The sequence below is a fragment of the Eptesicus fuscus genome, chromosome 13, assembly GCF_027574615.1.
Source record: "Eptesicus fuscus isolate TK198812 chromosome 13, DD_ASM_mEF_20220401, whole genome shotgun sequence".
In the NCBI taxonomy this organism is placed as follows: domain Eukaryota; kingdom Metazoa; phylum Chordata; class Mammalia; order Chiroptera; family Vespertilionidae; genus Eptesicus; species Eptesicus fuscus.
The window spans coordinates 16,377,700-16,398,349 of NC_072485.1; the positions used below are offsets into that span (position 1 = coordinate 16,377,700).

Here is a 20,650-nt window from a genome sequence, read left to right on the forward strand (position 1 = left end):
ATGTTCTAACCCAAGACACATTCTTTTGGATTGTTTACAAAGAATATAAGCAACATCAGGAGGGAACTGAACTACTTATCCTGACACCCCAAACAAAGACATTATTTACATATTAGGACGTTATATATCAAACATGTTTATGTATATACTAGAGGCCCAGTGCATTAAATTCGTGCACGGGGGGAGAGGGGGGGCGTCCCTCAACCCAGCCTGCACCCTCTCCAATCCAGGACCCCTCGGGGGATGTCCGACTGCCAGTTTAGGCCCGATCCCACAGGCAGTCGGACATCCCTCTCACAATCTGGGACCGCTGGCTCCTAACTGCTTGCCTGCCTGCCTGCCTGATCATCCCTAACCACTCTGTCTGCTGGTCTGATGTCCCTAACTGCTCCCCTGCTGGCCTGATTGTCCCTAACTGTCTCTGCCTGCTGACCTAATTGCCCCCTAACTGCTCCCCTGCCAGACTGATTGCCCCCTAACTGCTCCCCTGCTGGCCTGATCACCCCCTAACTGCTCCCCCTGCTGGCCTGATTGTCCCCCTGCTGGCCTTATCACCCCTAACTTCCCTCCCCTGCTGACCTGATTGCTCCTAACTGCCCTCCCCTGCCAACCTGATCACCCCCTAACTGCTCCCCTGCTGGCCTGATCACCCCTAACTGCCCTCCCCTGCTGGCCTGATTGCCCCTAACCACCTCTGCCTCAGCCCCCACCATCAAGGCTTTGTCTGGAAGGATGTCCGGAAGATGTCCAGTTTAATTAGCATATTACCCTTTTATTAGTATAGATTTATATACAAGAATACATAAAGAATGCCTTTAGAATATATGTAAATATATGTAAATAAATATATACAAAAACTGTATGTAAGGTAACATAATTTACATGCATGTAGAGTTAGAATAAGTAGGAAGATGTGACACAATTTGAAAAGCATGCCTAAGGGCCCCTCACCAATACAGCCCCCCTATGTAGCCACATTGTCTGCAAATCCTCACTTAGTCTCATTCTCCCTCTCATTTGTGTCCTTCTCTCTGAACACAAGCCACAGTATCCCAGTTGTTGCTGGCCTGGAGCTATTGCTCAGTAGGGGCCAGCCGGGCCCCAGTGGAGACTATAAAACAGCCTGATATACCAGCGCAGGCTCAGTCTCCCTAAACATTCCACCTGGATTGAATCCTGGCTCCTCTACTATCATAGTGTGTGACTGTTGAACAAGTCACCTCACTTCTCCGGATTTGAGTTCCTGTGCAAAATACAGATTATAATAGCACCTACCTCCCAAGGCTGTGTGAGGGTGACCTGAGGTGACATAGGTACAGCACATATGTCTGTGACATAATAAATATCCAATCAATGTCAATTATTATCACCCACAGTATTGCTTTCCTTGTCTTTTCTGTGGAAAATCCAGCTTGCAGGTTGGGGATTTTCTAATACATTGATGACAAAACCACAACCTTCAGAGCTGCTCCGAGACCCCCATACGTTGCTTTGTGACAACGCTCCCAATACACCCCTCACAAACAGCAAGGGTGGTGAGTGCAGAGGCTCTCAAGTTGGGCTTCTTGGTCCCAAGTCACCTACCTAACAAACACTATTCCTCGGTATAAATGAACACAGCTTCAGTATCTTACATACCCAGCAAGTGTAAGCCATAGGTGACTGCTATTCATCACTTCACAATTAACCTCTATTCTTTTTCCTTGACCACACAATTTTGCAAAAGTTAATATCTAACTAAAAACCCCAAAAGCAAAGTGTAGTGCCCTAACCGGTTTGGCTCAGTGGATAGAGCATTGGCCTGCAGACTCAAGGGTCCTAGGTTCGATTCTGGACAAGGGCATGTACCTTGGTTGCGGGCACATACCCAGTAGGGAGTGTGCAGGAGGCAGCTGATCGATGTTTCTCTCTCACGATGTTTCTAACTCTATCCCTCTCCCTTCCTCTCTGTAAAAAAAATCAATAAAATATATTTAAAAGAAACAAAAAAGCAAAGTGTAGTAAATTGCACTGTTTTTCTGTTGAAAGACTCCTTCATTGGCCGGGTACTAAATCACATTTTAGCATTGCAAAATTGTCGGAGTGTAATTAACCTGTGTTTCTTCACATTCCCCATGTGGCAATTGTTTAAGACACAGCTTTATAAGGGACCAAGAGAGCAGCGAGGGACACGTACATGATGCTGTGAACGTCTGGGCACCCACCGGGGAAGGACCCTACCCAGAGGGGCAGAGCGGAAGGCCAGGGGAGGTGGCATTTGGAGGAAAGGCCATGTCCAGTCTGAAGGCGCTCCCACTTCTGCTCTTATTCCACATGCAGCTTTTCAAGGCCTTCCCAGTATCTTCTCAACCCAAAGAAGAAAAATATATAGAAGTTGTTCAGGTAAATTAACGATCAGGCGGGTGGTTGATTTGCTGGTGATTAGGAAATTGTATAGATTGCTTTCTCCTTTTAATTAAAACAGCCTGAAAGTAATTATGTGGATAATTTGTTTGAGCTTAAACATCTTTCAGTGGGTTGGGGGGTTCCAAGCTGAATCCTCTAAAAGCCAGGCTCTTCAAATCCTGGCAAAACACTGCTGCTGAGTGGCCTCCATCTGGGGAACCCTTTGGGAAGGAATGGTTTTAAATACACAGCCGAGTGGTTTTCTCTTCGACTTACCTAAGATTTTCCCTCCCAACCCAGTTATTCCATGTCTGGCTCCTTCCATCTGACTGTCTTTGCAGCCCAAAATCCCAGGTGCATAAGAGAGCAAAAGGATGGGAAATTATAAGGAAAAAAAATTCGCTTATAGTGTAAGCAGATTTCCCGACACCAGATGAGGGGGCTTGGTATACACGCTTGGAAGCACTGTAAAAGCAGAACCAATAGCCTTTTCCTGTTGTTTCCCAGTATGAACACTAGGCCAAGTTTTTAAGACACACAAGAGAATGCTGTCCCAAACTTGTCGTACATGACTTTCTCAGCATCCCAGTTTTAGAAAAGTGCAGTGCTTATTTCTTTTTCTTTTTATCGTTTACATTTTAAAAGTGTCTCTTATAATGGTAATAGTAACCCCTGGCTAATAGCTAGTTTTTTCAGTATTTATTCTGAAATATTATCTCATTTCATCCTTATGACAACCCTGTGAAAGAGGTATTATTATTTCCTCTGTAGAGACCAAAGCGACTCTAAAATCAGTTAAGTGATATGTCCAAGAACTCAGAGTTAATGTGTGGCAGAAATAAGATTGGAACCCAAACCAATCTGATCCCATAGCTTGTGAGAGCCCCAAAGTGCCCTGTCCTCTGTCACTTACAGAGTGCCAAGAATTCAAAGGCTGGTTAAGAAATGTTTTTTTTTTCTTTATTGATTAATGTATTACATATGTGTCCTTATTCCCCCATTATCCCCCTCCCCCCCGAATGCATGCCCTCACCCCCCTGTTGTCTGTGTCCATTGATTAGGCTTATATGCATGCATACAAATCCTTTGGTTGATCTCTCCCCCTTATCCCCACCCTCCTCTACCTTCCCTGAGGTTTGACGTTCTGATCGATGTTTCTCTGTCTCTGGATCTGTTTTTGTTCATCAGTTTATGTTGTTCATTATATTCCATAAATGAGTGAGATCATGTGATATTTATCTTTCTCTGCTTAAGAAATTTTAAGACTGCCTGCCCACCCTCCAGAACCTTTACTTCCTAATGAGTGTTGGCCACTTTAAAAGAGTTACTGGGCCTAACCGGTTTGGCTCAGTGGATAGAGCATCAGCCTGCAGACTGAAGGGTCCCAGGTTCAATTCTGGTCAAGGGCATGTACCTTGGGTGCGGGCACATCCCCAGTAGGCAGTGTGCAGGAGGTAGCTGATCGATGTTTCTCTCTCATCAATGTTTCTAACTCTCTATCCCTCTCCCTTCACCTCTGTAAAAAAAATCAATAAAATATATTTTTTTAAAAAAAGAATTACTGGGCTGCATAAAATGTTAATGTCAGTGAGGCTGCTGTTGCCCAAAAACTTATTTGGATTTCTTTTTTTATTTATTCAATTTTTGTTTATTTATTGATTGATTAATTCATTCTTTTTTTTTCTTTTTTTCCTTTTTTTTTTTCTTTCTTTTTTTTAATTCTCACCCGAGGATGCTTTTCCAGTAATTTTTAGAGAGAGTGGAAGGGAGAGGAAAAGACAGAGAGAAATATCAGTGTGAGAAAAACACATCAATTTGTTGCCTCCTGCATGATCCCCAACCAGGGCCCAGGCCGGGGAAGAGCCTGCAACCGAGGTTTGTGCCCTTGACCGGAATCGAACCCAGAACCCCTCAGTCTGCAGGCCGATGCTCTATCCACTGAGTAAAACCAGCTAGGGGCATTCATTTTTTTTTTTTCTTAAAAAATTTTTAGTGTTGACATTATTGCAGGAATTCCCCTACCCACCCCCTTGCCCACTTCCACCCTCCCCCACCTACACCTTTCTTGGCCTTTACCAAAATATTATGTGTCCATGGGGTATGCATATGTGTTCTTTTATGAAATTGTGAATTCCCACTTGAGAAGCAATATGATGAGTTGGGACCTGAATTGTCATCTTGACCAGTTTCTTCCTTCTCTGAACCTGCATTTCTTTCTTTCTTTTTTCAGAGTAGTTTAATATATTTTTATTTATTTATTTATTTTATACAACTCCACTTCTTAATGAGGAGGAGTTAACCCCCTCTATAATAGTGAAACGAGGATTAAAAGAGAGAATTAGCATTGATGCCGCTAATACCTCAAGAAGTCAATAAATGCTAATGCTAATTTTTTGATAAAAATAAGAAGGCAGTCTGGGTGTGGTCTAGCATTTTGCATGGGTCTTGGACTTCATCCCTTATGAAATGCCTTTTTTTTTTTTTGGTATAAACATTAATTGGGGTGCTGTTCTTTCAAATAGGCACTGTTCTTTCAAAGGCAACCTACAAATTTGTGTTTTCTGTTTCTGTGACTGTCAGGGTATTAGACTGTCTCAAGTCTGCGGTAACTTAAAAGGAATGCAAAATGCCCAGAGGAATGAAGGTCATTTCAGAGCAAGTTTCCTCACAGGTTTGTCTTTGTCCAGAATTACCTGGAGAAGTTCTACCAATTACCCAAGAACATCTATCAGTCTGAAAGGAAGAAAAGTGCCAGAGTGATTGTTGAAAAGCTTAAAGAAATGCAGCGATTCTTCGGGTTGGCTGTGACAGGGAAGCCCAACGCGGAAACTCTGGAGATGATGCAAAAGCCTCGCTGTGGAGTGCCCGACAGTGGTGAATTTATGTTGACTCCAGGATACCCCAGGTGGAAACACACTGACCTGACCTACAGGTGCTATTCCAGGGGCTTCAAAACGTACTCATGCATTCTGTTTTTATTGAGCATGTATAATGTGGCAGGCACTGTTCTAGGCGTGAGCTATACCAGAGACAAGCAAATAAATACCGCTGCCCTTGTAGAGTTTAGATGCTAATGAATGAGTATGAAAGGGTAAAGATCTCTTCATTCCAAAGCCTGTCATTTTTTTACTGCCTTCTATAATAATCTAAAGAAGACTACGTCAATGTCAATGTCTAAGAATTCACTTTAGGATCCAGAAAAAGGCTTAATTCATTGCTGGAGAGAAACTGGCCCCACCTTCCATTCATCTTATGATAGTAATAATAATAATAATAATAATACTCAATATTTGTTCAATGCTACTATTTTCCAAGTAGTGAACTTAATGCTTTACATGCATTTAGCCCCCCACAGCAACCCTATGACAAGAGTACTATTTTATTATCCTCATTTTATAAATAAAGAAACTAAATTTAAAAAACATGTAATAACATGTGCAGAACCCATATCTGTCTTCAACCCTGACTGCTGCACTCCCTCCTTACACCGTCTCCAGTACTAGCCCATCTTGTATGTAATTCACTCTGGAATGGAGAAACTCCAGCTATTGGAGTGCTGTTCTAAATGATGAGCCCTCACACATCTTCTCATTTTGAAGGATTATCAACTACACCCCACAATTGTCAGAGGCCGATGTGGAAGCAGCTATTAAGAAAGCCTTTCAAGTCTGGAGTGACGTATCACCCCTGAACTTCACCATGGTCTCACAGGGAGAAGCAGACATCAACATTGCTTTTGTCCAAGGAGGTGGGCTCGAAGCAGTCACGCTCAACTTTGCTTTCTCTGGCTGAAGTGAGACTTGGCAGCATCCTAACACAAATTGTTTTATTTCAGCTCATGGTGACAACTCTCCATTTGATGGGCCCGATGGAATCCTTGCCCATGCCTTCCAGCCAGGCCAAGGGATTGGAGGAGATGCTCATTTTGATGCAGAAGAAACATGGACCAAAACCTCTGAAAGTATGTTAACCAAAGTCAGGTCAACATGTGGCTTCTGAATAAACATTTTTTCCTTCACAATACACATCACACACCACACACACACATACACACACACACACACACACATCCAAGTTATTGTAACACTTCAAACTCACACAAACTGGCCATTTAAAAATTTTGCTATCTCAAGATACTAAGTCAATTTAGGTTTTAAAAAAATCCTGAAGCTAATTACTGATCATTTCCTAGGGCAGAAATCAGAAAGCTACAGACCATAGGCCCTGTTTATGGAAACAGTTTTGATGGGACAGGGCCACACTTGTTGGCCCATGTGTCATCTGTGGCTGTTTTCCTGCTGCCAGGGCAGAGCTGAGTAGCTGCCGTGGAGACCACATGGCTCACGAAGCCTAAAACACTCACTACCTGGGCCTTTACCGAAACAGTTCGCTGACCACTGCTCTAGGGTATATCTTTCTCTTAGTATTCTGAAATTTAATGATGTTTGTAAAAGGTCCTGTTTTTGGAAACCCAGAAATATTTGGGTTCATTCAGAAAACCGTCCTACTTAGAAAAGACCAGCCATCTTCTTTTTCATCTAGTTACTGGGTCTTCACCGACCTCCTTTTCAATGGTATGTTCCTACACAGCAGACCGCCCTGTTCAGGAGAAGGCTCAGAATAAAAAGAGTTGGAACTCCTGAAGAGAAGAATTGAGGAGAAGGTCAGGTACATCCAGTCCATATGACACTTCACAAAGCCCTGGGGTGACAAACAATATGTCACAGGGCACTTTAAAAAATAATAGAAAGGGAACCTTTTACCTTTGCTCGGGCCTTGTTCCTCCCACCATTTCCTCACCACGTAGGCTGTGAGTGTTTATTCTGCCTGAGTCCCTGTGCTAGGAGCCGTGTGTAAGCAAAAATAAATTACAGGCTCAACTACCATGCATTCCTATTGCCCAACCTGCTAGGTCAGTTGGTCATTACCTCTCACCGGAATTAAATGATCCAGGTTCCCACCTGAACTGTTCACCTCCATTCTCTGCTCCCTCTAACTTTTCCCAACACTGCAGCAAGGTTTGTCTTTGAAAAGTCTATCTGGGATTTCATTAGTCTCTTGCTTAACACTTTCAGTGCTTACTTCATATGGACCAAATCACGTCCAAATACTTTCACTTGGCATTGAAGGCTCTTGGCGACTTTCCAGCCTCATCTTTCATGGCTTCTCCTCATATTTCACAAGCAGCGGCCACGTTGTGCATTGACTGTTCCTAGATCACACCGTGTACTTTCCAACTTCCCTGTACTAGCTTCTGTTGCTCCCTTTTCCTAAAATGCCTTCCCCCACACCCCAAACCCTGCCTTTCAAAATCTCTCACTTCCCATGCTGTGTCAAATGCCACCCCAGTCTCATCTTTCAGCGGGAAATGAGGCCTCCTCCTGAGAATGCCTACTGACAGCCTTTCTTTCTCCTCCAACTGCTGTTATTACTCTATGCATTCGTCTTTTTTGCGTACATTTCCCCTTCCAGACTGTGCACGGTGATAAATCCCCCAGAGCCTCTGTCACTCAAAGGTGCTCTTTGTAATGCACTCAGAAATGCAAAAAAAAATAATAATAAAAAAGATATAATGATCAAGAAAGCAAGTCTTAGGGCATGGGGGGAATTTTATGAGGCTACTTACCAATAGGAAGTTGAACATTGTGGTAAGAGCACAAGTCTTGCCATCATACCTGGGTTTAACCGCAGCTCTACCACTTATTAGTTACAAGACTGATAAGATATTCAAAATCTGTGTGCTTCTGTTCCTTGCTGTAAAAGTATTTTAAAAAATACTTGACAAAAATGTTGTGAGGATGAAATAGTATTACACTTCCTAGCATAAAGAAGTGCTCCCAGCTCTGATTTACAATGTAGGCATGTGAGAAAATGTACAGTGTGCTGTGAGATGGCACGTGGACTGGCTGGAGGGAGGGGTTCACATTGGAAGCCAAACCCTCAGATGTCTGCTGGAGCCACGTGGAGAGGTCTTGGACTTGGCAAAGGATCTTCGGCTTTGTTTGATTAAAAAAGTATGAGCCTTGGAATTTTTGAGTTTCTAGTTGTGAATGGCTCTATGCTTGTGAAGTTAAAAGTTGAGGGAATGGAGCAATAAGAGGCAGGGTTTGTCTCTTTCTGGTGGAGAATTCTGGAAGCTCTTTGGAGAGCTTGGAACCAGGGAAGAGCTGGTGCTGGGTTCTGGGTGAACAGTGAGCTCAGCCTCTGAGGCTATTCCACTGCCTGAGGCTATTCCACTGCCTGGCAGGCTTCTAGCTAACTGCCTGTTTCCTGAGATCCTGCTAATGGGCCCGAGGGCCTGGGAGACTGAGGAGTGCACAAAAGGAGAGGGCTTCTGAGGGTCCTGAGACCTGTGAGGGCTCTGCCAACATCTCCCTAAGCCTCAGGGCCACATCCATGAAACATGGGAATCACAATAAAGGCAGGTTTGTTTTATTCTAAAATTGGATGTGAAGCTCACAGTCACCTAATCTGAACCCTGATTCCTTCTAATCTTCATTCCTTGAGATCATCTTTTCTCCACCCTTTCATTCCTTGAGATCATCTTTTCTCCACCCTTAGGTACACCTAGCCATTCACCACACATGCTTGCATTTCAGATTACAACTTGTTTCTTGTTGCCGCCCATGAATTTGGCCATTCCTTGGGGCTCTCTCACTCTTCTGACCCTGGTGCCCTGATGTATCCCAACTACGCCTTCAGCGAAACCAGCACCTACTCGCTCCCTCAAGATGACATCAATGGCATTCAGGCCATCTATGGTAAGGTCATCTGAAGAACATTGCAGAACATAGTAAGACCTGAGCATGTCAAGGACATTCATTGCAGTCCCTGATTATGGTGGTAGAAGTTGGAGAGCACTTGGGAGTCTATTGGGAGGAGAATGCACAGCTGAAATGTGCTGGATGCATGCCATAGAGCATGTGCAGCAGCGAGAAGCACTGAATTAGATGTACGTGTGGCAACAACAGGGATGGGTCTTTAAAACATTGCACTTCATGGAAAAGAAACAGAATGATACATCATACACAGTACAAATTAAATTGCACAATATATGAATCTACATATAAATTAAATATGCACATAGACAAAGAAAGGTATTCTAACATGCTAACACATACTAGAGGCCCAGTGCATAGATTCATGCACCAGTGGGATCCCTTGGCTTCCCTGTGGGGATCGGGCCAAAACTGGCTCTTCAACATCCCCCAAGAGACCCCACTGATGCACAATCAGGGCCTGGGAGGGACCACAGGAGGGCTCCAGGGTGTGTCCAGCCCATCTCACCCAGTCCCAATCGGCTGGACCCCAACAGCAAAACCAACCTACCAGTTGGAGCATCTGTCCCCTGGTGGTCAGTGCACATTATAGTGACCAGTAGAATGAATGGTCGGACTCTTAGCATATTAGGCTTTTATTATATAGGATATAATATATATATATATATATATATATATATATATATATATATATATATATTAAGATTGTTGTTTTTGGAGGAGGGAAGGTGATGTGAATGGAAATGGAGAGAAACATTTTTTAAAGTCACTAGAGGCCTGGTGCATGAAAATTCATGCACTGGAGAAGAGGTCCCTCAGCCCAGCCTGCCCCCTCTCACAGTCTGGGAGCCCTCAGGGGCAGGAGGTGACCCGATGATCAGGGGAAGGCGATGCCCCCATCACACCTCTGCTGCTGCCACTGCTGGCAGCACAAGCCTCGGCTGGCCCTGGTTACCTGAGCTTCGGGCGGCCCTGGGCGGCTGGGCAGCCGCCATCCAAGGCTTGCCTGTGCCTTGGGCCAGCCCTGGGTGGCTGGGGGCTGAGGGGACTGGGCACCACCATCTTGTGGCTGTTGGCACCACCATCTTTGAGGGCATGGCAGTCAATTAGCATATTCCCTCCTTATTGGCTGTGGGCGCTGCCATCTTTGTGAGGTCATGATGGTCAATTAGCATGTTCTCTCTTTATTAGATAGGATGACTGAAACTTCAGAGAGAGATATAGAAGCCTTTGGCCCTGTTATAAAAGTACTATCTGGGTAAGACCATTGCATCTCTCCTCCCTCTTGCCCTCCAGCCCCCCAGTGCCTGTGACTAAAAAGTGTTGAAGGAAATGGAATGGAGAGAGTGAATGGAATGAAACTGGGGGGAGCATTCTGTTCTACTGGTGGGATAAAATTACAAAACCAAGCCTGCCAGGGCACCACAACTAGAGAATTTTTATCATCACATTAGAAGTTTTAGGAATGACGAGACCTACTCTAACTGCCTTCCCTCCCCAACTCCTTTTCCCCTGAAAACACCTGCTTCCTTTGCTCACCAATGTTTTAAATTCTCTTAACTATTAATATAGCCCTTCAATCAACAATGAAAAAAACATACTTAAGTGCAAATAGTTATAGAAAAAATATTGCTAAAATTTGATTTAGATCTATGCTGTGGGGTAAAAGTCTGGTATCAGTTCCTTTCTGAAGGTGGATTTTGGAGAAGTGGGAATTGGATACTAAGTGACCCAAAAAATGGAGAAAGAGGGAGCAAAAGGGAGGAGAAGGATGTGATTATGATTTTAAGTGGAGCATAGAATTCAAATTTCTTTACTGCAAAATTTAACCTGGAACTGTCTCTGAAAATCATCAGGATTCTTATTTTTTTAAAAAATTTTAAGAGGGACAAATGTACAGCTACATTGATGCCTTGTGTGATAGTCGGGCAGTGTTCCTCTTCGTGTGAAGATGCTTCATCACCCTGAAAAGTGCTGAAATACAAAAAAAAAAAAAAATCACACTGGGCTTGCACTTCAAAAAGCCTTTTATTTTTCAGGACCTTCAGACAACCCTATCCAACCAACGGGACCAAGCACACCCAACACCTGTGACCCCCGCCTGACATTTGATGCTATTACCACACTCCGTGGAGAAATACTCTTCTTTAAAGACAAGTATAAGATTGAACTGTTCCTTCCTTTGGCTTACTTTACTGGCAAACTTAAAACTATATTTTAATTAAATCACATATTACATATTATTCAGCTTTCCTTTGAATTCTACACGTATGTGCCTCATTGGAATTTCTAGTGGTTTCTGGGCAACTCGAAACATCCAGGAAAAGAAAACTAAAATATCTATGAACATTCAGTGTTTGTGGTGATGTAAATAGACATGGGCTCTAGCTACTTGGGAACTCCATAGCTAGGTTTACACAACACCAAAACATTATTCGATTCACCCAAATTCAATCAAGTAAATGGAAATTATCCCTTATCCAATAGATTAAATTTTTCTATGTCCCATTGTCTATTTTGTGATTATATAATCACAGGTTAAGAGTACTTATATTGCTTTTGCTGGAATACTCTAAATATTCTCATCATTTTTTATCGGAACAATAGTGAAAGAGACTAAAATAAGACTTGTCAATGAGTGAGGAGGGGACAGTGCAAACATGTAATCAAATAAGGTCACCCTTATGACCCCCTCTGGAACTGTAAGGTACACACCAGATGGACAATATTGGTCACTGTGCTAGAAACTTTGCTTTTCTTATATTGTCATATCCTCCCAGCCACTTATGAGGACCAATACTAACCCAAGAGTCACAGAAGCTTCCCATGTAGACTAGAGTGTGTGTTCTCTCCCTTGTGGTCCATCAGGTACTTCTGGAGAAGGCATCCTCAGCTACGAAGAGTTGAACTCAATTTTATTTCCCTATTCTGGCCATCCCTGCCAACTGGTATACAGGCTGCTTATGAGGATTCTGACAGGGACCTAGTTTTCCTATTTAAAGGTAACTGCCTAGGGTTTCATTTTATTTTAGTTCTGCCCGAAGGGAGGGGGAAAGGATTTTTTTTGTGGCCCCTCCCAGGTTCAGAGGAGGTGAGCCAGTGAGAGTGTTATGCTGGCCAGGCTTCGTCTAGAGACCTGACTTGGTCCCATCTCTGCCACTAACTGCTGTGTACACTTGAGCAGGTTGTATCCCCTTCCAGGCTCAGTTTTCTCATCTACAAAGTGAGAAAAACTTTAGTGTTCCTCCACCCTCAAGTTTCCCCAAGGCTGTAACTTAATTTCTGTATGGAAGTCATGTAAAATAAGACATCCAATTGTGAGATGTCAAGCTGAGAAGTTGGAACTTTTTATTTTTTTCCTCCTGTATGCCCCCTACTGGGGATCGAGCCTACAACTGGAGCATGTGCCCTGACTGGAAATCGAACGATGACCCCCTGGTTCATATTTTGATGCTCAACCACTGAGCCACACCGGCCAGGTGGGAAGTTGGAATTTTTAAATAGGAGCTGGAGTACCACTGAGGCTATTATAGCCCAATGAACTTCACTTTATCAACTTTATTTTTTAAAGACTCGTTGTCCTGTTTTCATTTCTATGATAAATGTATGCAATGAATAACAAGTGATACACATTATTTTGTAGGAAAGGAAGATTTTTATCTAACATATAACCTGAATCATTTTCAGGCAACCAGTACTGGGCTTTAAGTGGCTATGACATTCAGCAAGGTTATCCCAAGGATATATCAAATTATGGGTTCCCAAGCAATGTTCAAGCAATTGATGCAGCTGTTTCCTACAGGACAAAAACATACTTCTTTGTGAATAACCAATTCTGGAGGTAAGGTCAACTATTTGTTCAACCAGAGATTGTAATCTACGTTTATGTACCCTGTCTACAAACCACTAACAATCAGGCATCTGAAAATTTTAAAAACCTAGGTGGTCTTTGAGCCATTCTTTTTCATACGATGATTGATGTTGCTATATCTTTTTAAAAATTTTTGTTTACTATTGATTTCAGAGAAGAAGGGAGAGGAGAGAGAGATAGAAACATCAATGATGAGAGAGAATCATTGATTGACTGCCTCCTGCACACCCCCTACTGGGGATTGAGCCCACAACGCAGGCATGTGCCCTTGACTGGAATTGAACCCAGCACCCTTCGGTCCACAGGCCGACGTTCTATCCACTGAGCCAACCAGCTAGGGTGAAATTTTTATTTTTTATAAAATTAAAATGCCTGCACAATGGTATTGAAGATTTTATATCATGAGCAAATCTTAATAAAGCACGAGGATGGGCTGCAAAAAGTTAGGTTAACTCTCATTTATGAGTTAAAGTCTAACATTCTTAAGCAAGTGCTATCCGGAAAGCCTACAAAATCTGGTGCCCAAGTTAGACTTAATATTTACATTTATTCAGAGAGAGAGAGGGAGAGAGAGGCTGACTATGTATCAGTTAACCAAAAGCCTTAGAAAATATAGCTCTTTTTTTAAAAAAAATAACACTGTACCAGTAATCAAAAACCTATTTTAGTAATAATGATACCCATATATTTTATAAATGGGTATAAAGTTTAAAAGTTACTCATTCTTAGTCCCAGTAAAAAGGACATATGCAACTTAAATAAAACCATTATACTTATATACTGTATTGGTCTTAAAACAGAGGACTTTTTTTTTCTCATCAGATATGATAACCAAAGACAATCCATGGAACCAGGTTATCCCAAAAGCATAGCAAGTACTTTTCAAGGAATAGACAGCAGAGTTGATGCAGTTTTCCAGCAGGATTGTAAGTAGAAAAAAAACTAATTTGTTTCAATATTTTAAGTGGCATATTTGCATTTGAATGTTATGGGATAGGAATGGAGTATTTTTAATTGAAAACATCGGAGATCTTACTTCTACAGGCTAATTCAAAACATGATCTTTTTTTTTTTATAGACTTCTTCCTTTTCTTCAGTGGACCAAGATATTATGCATTTGATCTTAATGGTCGTGGAGTCACTAGGGTTGACAGAAGCATTCGATGGCTCAATTGTAGATAGAGTTGAAGCAAAATCAAATGTATTTGTATCCATTTTCTGAATATGAAAGGGAAGTCTAATTTGCATATCCATGGTGTGTCCAATTATAATTTTCTCAATAGTAAATAATGCTGTTTGGTATCACTCTATTCCTTGGACTTGTCTTCTGTGAAAATACGTTTGTGTATTCTGCTGTTTGCGGAGTCTGATTTAGTTCCTTCATATTTCATCTCAGGTTAGTGAACCCATCATGAGAGAAAGAGGTTAAGACCTCTATGTCACCCAGAAGATAAGCAACTATTTGATTACTTGCTTTATCTGACTTGTAAATGCATATATATTCCTAAATCTCTTTAAACATGTCTTAAGTATACTGCTACATGCAATTTAGCACTGGGCTTTGGTTAGACAGTACCCCTTGCTTCTATTGAAAATGTGGTGCTATTTTCCACTCTTGGAAATAAATATCGTTGATACATGTGGGTTGAATTGTGTCTCCCTTCCCCCCCAAAAAAATACATGTTTAAGTCCAAACCCCAGGTATCTATGAATGTATCTTATTTGGAATTAGCCTTTGCAAATGTAATGAGTTAAGATGAGTTTATACTGGACTAGGTGTCCTTATGAGAAGAAGAGAGACATAAATACAGAGGAGAAAGCCATGTGAAGATAGAGGTGAGATTGGAGCAATGCATCTACATGCCAAGAACTGCCAGAATCCACCAGAATCTAGAAAGAGGCAAGGAAGGATCCTCCTTAGAGCCTTCAGAGAGAACATGACCCCGCCCACAACACCTTGATTTTAGACCTCTAGCCTCTAGAACTCTGATAGAATACATTTCTGTTGTTTTAAGCTACCAAGTCTTGGTACTTTGTTATGGTAGCCCTAGGAAGCTTATACAGTATACCTGCACTTAAAGAAATGAATCAACAGAGAATGACAAAGTTGAACCCCCAGAAAGGATTATTGGCATCTTTGGGGGAGGGGTGGCAACAAAAGGTACACTTCATCTCCTGCTTCCTCTCACTCTCTCCTTCTATAGTCCAAGCAAATGGGCTCATTGAAACTGTAGCTCTTTATTTCTTTTTTTCCTGGGCTACTGAGGAGGACACCCTCTAAAGATCATTGGGATTTATTGTACAAACAATGCCGAACACAAAATTCAATAAATCTCATTAAATTGAGCTTAAATTTGCTAGTGACTCTTTCCAGCCACACAAGCAGCCCATCCTATTTTAACACCTGTGAGACCATAGTGTCTAGTCTAGACATCAAAATCAGATGTTAGAATGCAATATACTTTATTACACAATAAATATGTGAATTATAAATATATTTATCACCAGCACATCCTATTTTCTTTTTCTATTAAAGTTTTTAAATTCCACAAGTAATTATTATTTAGTACTAGAAGCCCGGTGCACAGATTTGTGGCCGGTGGGGTCCCTCAGCATGGCCTGCAGGGATTGGGCCGAAACCAGCAGTCCAATGCCACCTGCCACTCCTGCCTGCTGCTCCTGCTCATCCTGGCCCTGCTGTGCCTGTCGCCACCACTCAGTAGGCTCACTGCCGCTCCGCTGTGGTCTCAGAGCTGCAGCGGCCAGCCGTGAGCCCTGCGTCTAGTGCCCATCGGTCAGCTGAGCAGTGCTCTCGCTGTGGGAGTGCACTGACCACCAGAGGGCAGCTCCTGCATTGAGCATCTGCCCCCTGGTGGTCCAGTGTGCATCATAGCAACTGGTCATTCAGTTGTTCGGTCACTTAGGCTTTTATATATATAGATAATTTAGCACCTTATTCTAATTCAAAAATATCTATTATATGAATTCAAAATAAATATTTTCAATGACTGACTTGTAATCTACTATAATTTCTTAGATACCACCACATGGTTAATCTAAAGTATAAAAATAGCAAATTTTGATATACTGTTTACAGCCATTTATTCCCTTGTCAGAATTATATTAAGCTTTTAGATATTGCTTCACAGGTTATGGAATCTATAATAATAAAAGGGTAATATGCTAATTAGACCAGATGTCTTCCAGACATCCTTCCTGATCAAGCTGGGGCCAGAGGAAAGCCAGCCCAGGTCCCAAGTGCCTGCAGGCGGCCCGCAGGAAGCCAGCCCAGGTCCCAGGTGCCTGCCGGCGGCCAGAGGAGGGAAGCCCGGGTCCCGGGTGCCAGAGGGAAGCATGCCAGCATCCAGGGGAAGGAAGACCTACTCTTGCACGAATTTTCATGCATCGGGCCTCTAGTATTTTATAAATGCTCAATGCCCTCAAAAAAATTCTTAAAATATGCCACCACATTATTCTCAATTTATTTTACAAGATGAGAAAACACAAACTAGCATCTATATATATAAAAGCATAATATGCAAATCGACCAGATGGCAGAACAACCAGTCACTATGACACACACTGACCACCAGGAGACAGATGCTCAATGCAGAAGCTGTCCCCAGCCCACAAGCCCCGGTCACTTGATTGGGACCTGCCAGCCAACCTGTCGGTCCCTCCTCCTGACTGGCAGGTTCCAATCACCCGATGGGTAATGGAGAACCAGGGGTTGGTGGCGGTGGACACGGGCAGCACCAGGCCAAGGGGGGTGTGAGCGAGCCAGGGCCCTGATCACCCTGCCGGTCACCCCACACACAGAGGGCATCTGGCGGCAGGGGGCGGGGCCAGTGAGCGGGAAGGAACAGCCAACCTCTCGGTCTCTTCTCCTGCCGGCAGGCTCCAATAACCCTATGGGGAACAGGGAACCGGGGGTGGATGGCACGGGCAGCAGAGAGCAGGGCTGACTGCTGGCAGCTGGGGAAGATCGGCCCTGATTGCAGGCCAGGTCTAGGGACCCTACCAGTGCAAGAATTTCATGCACTGGGCCTCTAGTCTTACCTAATAATAGACAAATATGTAAATTGACCGTATCTTCGCTACACCCACAGCCAATCAGAGTGAGTATGCAAATTAACCTACCAAAGATGGCAGTTAATTTGCATACACAATCAGGGTGGGCAACACCATGGCCCGCTTCTGGGGGTACGGGTCCATGGGGGTGGAGGAGGCCCTGCGGGCAGTGCCAGACACCACCCACAAGGTACCAGTCCATCAGCCAGGGAGGCGGGATGGGCAACGCCAGATGCCACAGGAGGGGTCCGGGTTCATCGCAGGCCCCAGAAGGGGCAGTGGCCTGCCTAGCCGCTCCCATGGGGCCTTGGGAACATTGCCTCCCCAGGGAGGCAAGGCCTGGCCAGCCTAGCTGCTCCTGTGGGACCCTGGAACATTGCTGCCCCGGGGAGGCAGAGGCACGGCCGGGCCCGCCTAGCCATGCCCGCGGTGCCCTGGGAACATTGCAGGCATGGGGTTGCTGAGACCCAGACTGGGCCTCTGGCCACAGATTCACAGCTTTGCGGAGACTGAGGGCAGGGATCTGCCTCACCTGCAGAGAGACAGAAGTTCTGCAGTGGCCCCAAGACGCGGGTGGGCCCAGCCAGGGAGCAAAGGGCATGGAAGGACCCCCGGCAGAGAGGCAAGGACCCTCACCCCTGAGGCAGGGGTTGAGGGGTGGTGCCACCTCAGTGGAGGGGTGCTGCACTGCAGGGTACTGGACTGACTGACGTGATTCAGAGAAGGTCCCAGTGCTAATCGAACTCACTCAGGTTCACCCATTTGTTCATTTATTCAACAAGGATAGATCAGTGACCTATGTGTTATAGTGCTATGCTAAGGGAAGTGAAATTGATATATAAACAATTCATTTTATCAATGAAGCAAGTACAGAATGACATGTAAGATGTAGGTATTTCACTTTTAATAGTAGATTCAGTTTCAGGCTATCTATCATATTTTCTAACACTTATGTCAGTTAGTACAGACATGAGGTTAGGAGATTCATCTTCTCAGAACACCTGTTAGTCATGATAGATTCTTGGCCCAAACTTCACCTACACATTTTTGAGATAAGAACTGAGTGCATATTATTTCTTTAATCATATTTTATAGTCATAGGAAGTGGGTAGAAATATAAAGTATAATAAAGAATTTTTAAAAATTATTCTTTTTTTTAGGTTCTTTTCTTGACAACATATGCTATTTTCTGGCTGTTCCACTGAAATTTTATATGACTCAGGTTCACCCAGACTGCCTGAGAAGCCTACAGAACACCAGTCAGTTATTTAGATTTCAGTGGAGAGAAGGCTGAAACAGTCATCTTTCTGTTCCCTGACCCATTGCGTGGCTCTAATGCAATGATCTGTTGGGCTCTGTGGCATCTCAGTGCCCTGAGTAGAAACAGAAGAATATCCAGTATGCTCTTCAAGTCGGACTTTGTCAGAAAAGGTGAGTTATACTAACCCGTCCTCTGCCACTGCAACTATAATCAGAGGTGTGCCTCGGGGATGTGACACAAGGCACCCGAGGCATCTCCTCCATCTTTGCTGCTGGGAGATGAAAATGATGGGCAATTGGAGGAATCTTCTCTGGTGAAACTTACTAGCCCAAGAAATAAAGACTTGCAGATACACTGTAGAAAAATGGGACAGAGGCTGCCAGTTGCCTACATTAACACGATTCTCCCCTCTCTTTGCTGCTATAAGACCCCAATTTTGTTTGAAGTAGCAATACATCCAGCTAAAAGACTACAGTTTGTATCCTTGCTTTCAGCTAGATGCGGCCACATGTTAATTTCCTGCCAAAATGTGAAAGCTTTGTACAGTCTTCTGGAAAATATGGGAATTTACCTTTCCCGCCTCCCCTTTCCTGCTGCCTGTAAGGAAGACACATTCACTGAAGCTTGAGAAGCCATCTGGACCACGACGAGGTGTTACACTAAGAGTGTGGTGGATGCAGCAAGATGTTGACTACTTCCCTGATGATGTGGAGTTCTCATACACACCCTGCACCACCAAATCTGAACTCTTCTTAAGGGAGAGAAAAATAGTTTTTAAGTCATCTGTTACTTTGTTTTTCTATTATATTCAACCAAATCTCATTCCAATTAATGTGTCACATGAAATGTCTAGAACCCACCTACTTCCAGGCAGTGAAGGTCATTGATTGACAATCCCTGCTCATGCACACAGACCTTCCAGTCAGCTTTCTTGTTTCTCATTCTTTTTTTTTTAATTCTTCTTTTTAAATTTTTAATTATCAATTTTAGAGAAAGAGAGGAAGAGAAGGGTAAAGAAAGTGAGAAGGAAAGAGAGAGAAACATCAATTTGTTGTTCCACTTATTTATGCATTCATTAATTGCTTCTTGTATGTGTCTGCCCAGGAATTGAACCCAAAACCTTGGTGTATCAGGACAACAGACTAACCAACTGAGCTACCTGGCCAGCGCTTGCCTCTTATACTTAAACAGATTGCACAACACAAGGTCTCCAAACTTTTGGAGAAAAAAAAACAAAAAAACAACTTCTAATGTGAAAAACAGACACACACACACACAAAAAAGGAAGAAATACAGATAATCCTGGGAGCAAAATAAAATGTTAAAATAAACTAAAACTATGCTTAATATTCCCTTAAAATATGGCCTATTTTACATCCAAATACACTAACAAAATGAAAAAAAAAAAGTAAAAAAAAATGATACTCAGAGAACTAGAAAGAGCTCTTGGAAATTAACAATATAGCTTAAGTGAGAAACTCAATAAGTGATCTGGAAAATAAAGTTAATGGAAAATAGTAAAGGATATATTAGAAACACAGAGACTCAATCCAGAGGTCCAACATATATATATTCCTGAAAAAAAAAAAAGATGAAAATGAATGGGAAGAAATTATCAAAGAAATAACAGGAAAGTTCCCTCCAATTGAAGTTTTCATAATGAAAGGACCCACTTACTCCCCAGCAATGTTAATGCAAAAAGAACCACATTAGGACACATCATTATGAAATTTCAGAATATCTAAGTAAAGATATTTCTAAAAGTTTTCAGAAGAAAAAATGGAAAAATATCAAGAATCAGAATAAAAAGACTACTCAACCACAACACTGGATTCTAGAAAACAATGGAACAGTACATTCAAAGTTCAAAGGGAAATTTATTTCAGTATGAAATTCTCTATCCAGACACACTCTCAATCAAATGCAATCATTAAATAATAAAGATTCTAAACATTCATTTTCTCTATACCTTTCTTAGACCCTCCATCCCATCTACTATGGCTGTCAACACATGTATTTGCTCCAACAGGGCCATATTTCCTACAGCTCACTGCAGTATCTGCTCCCTATGGCCTCCCTCCACTCCTACACCTTATCCCTTCCTCTGTGCAATCCAAATCCTATGCATTTTTCAACACCAATTGCAAGCCTCACCAGCTTAAACACTCTCAGTCCCTTCTCAAAATTTCAGGAATCTTCACTGTACATTTGCGACTTGCCTCCATTTTGTCTGGCCTTGGTCTCTTGTATAGGTCTGAATTCTCCACTAAGATGTGATTTACA

The 20,650-nt window shown here is 42.8% G+C and overlaps 1 protein-coding gene across 1 annotated transcript; it reads left to right on the forward strand.

The window, feature by feature from the left end:
• The first annotated feature begins 2,184 nt into the window (after positions 1-2,184).
• MMP8 (matrix metallopeptidase 8) lies at positions 2,185-15,445 on the forward strand. Its single transcript, XM_028157029.2, has 10 exons — positions 2,185-2,382; positions 5,073-5,317; positions 5,985-6,133; positions 6,221-6,346; positions 8,985-9,146; positions 11,204-11,321; positions 12,033-12,166; positions 12,852-13,005; positions 13,858-13,961; positions 14,114-15,445. Exons 1-10 carry the CDS (start codon positions 2,272-2,274, stop codon positions 14,215-14,217), a joined length of 1,407 nt encoding a protein of 468 aa, XP_028012830.2. The 5' UTR covers positions 2,185-2,271; the 3' UTR covers positions 14,218-15,445.
• Positions 15,446-20,650: the final 5,205 nt, after the last annotated feature.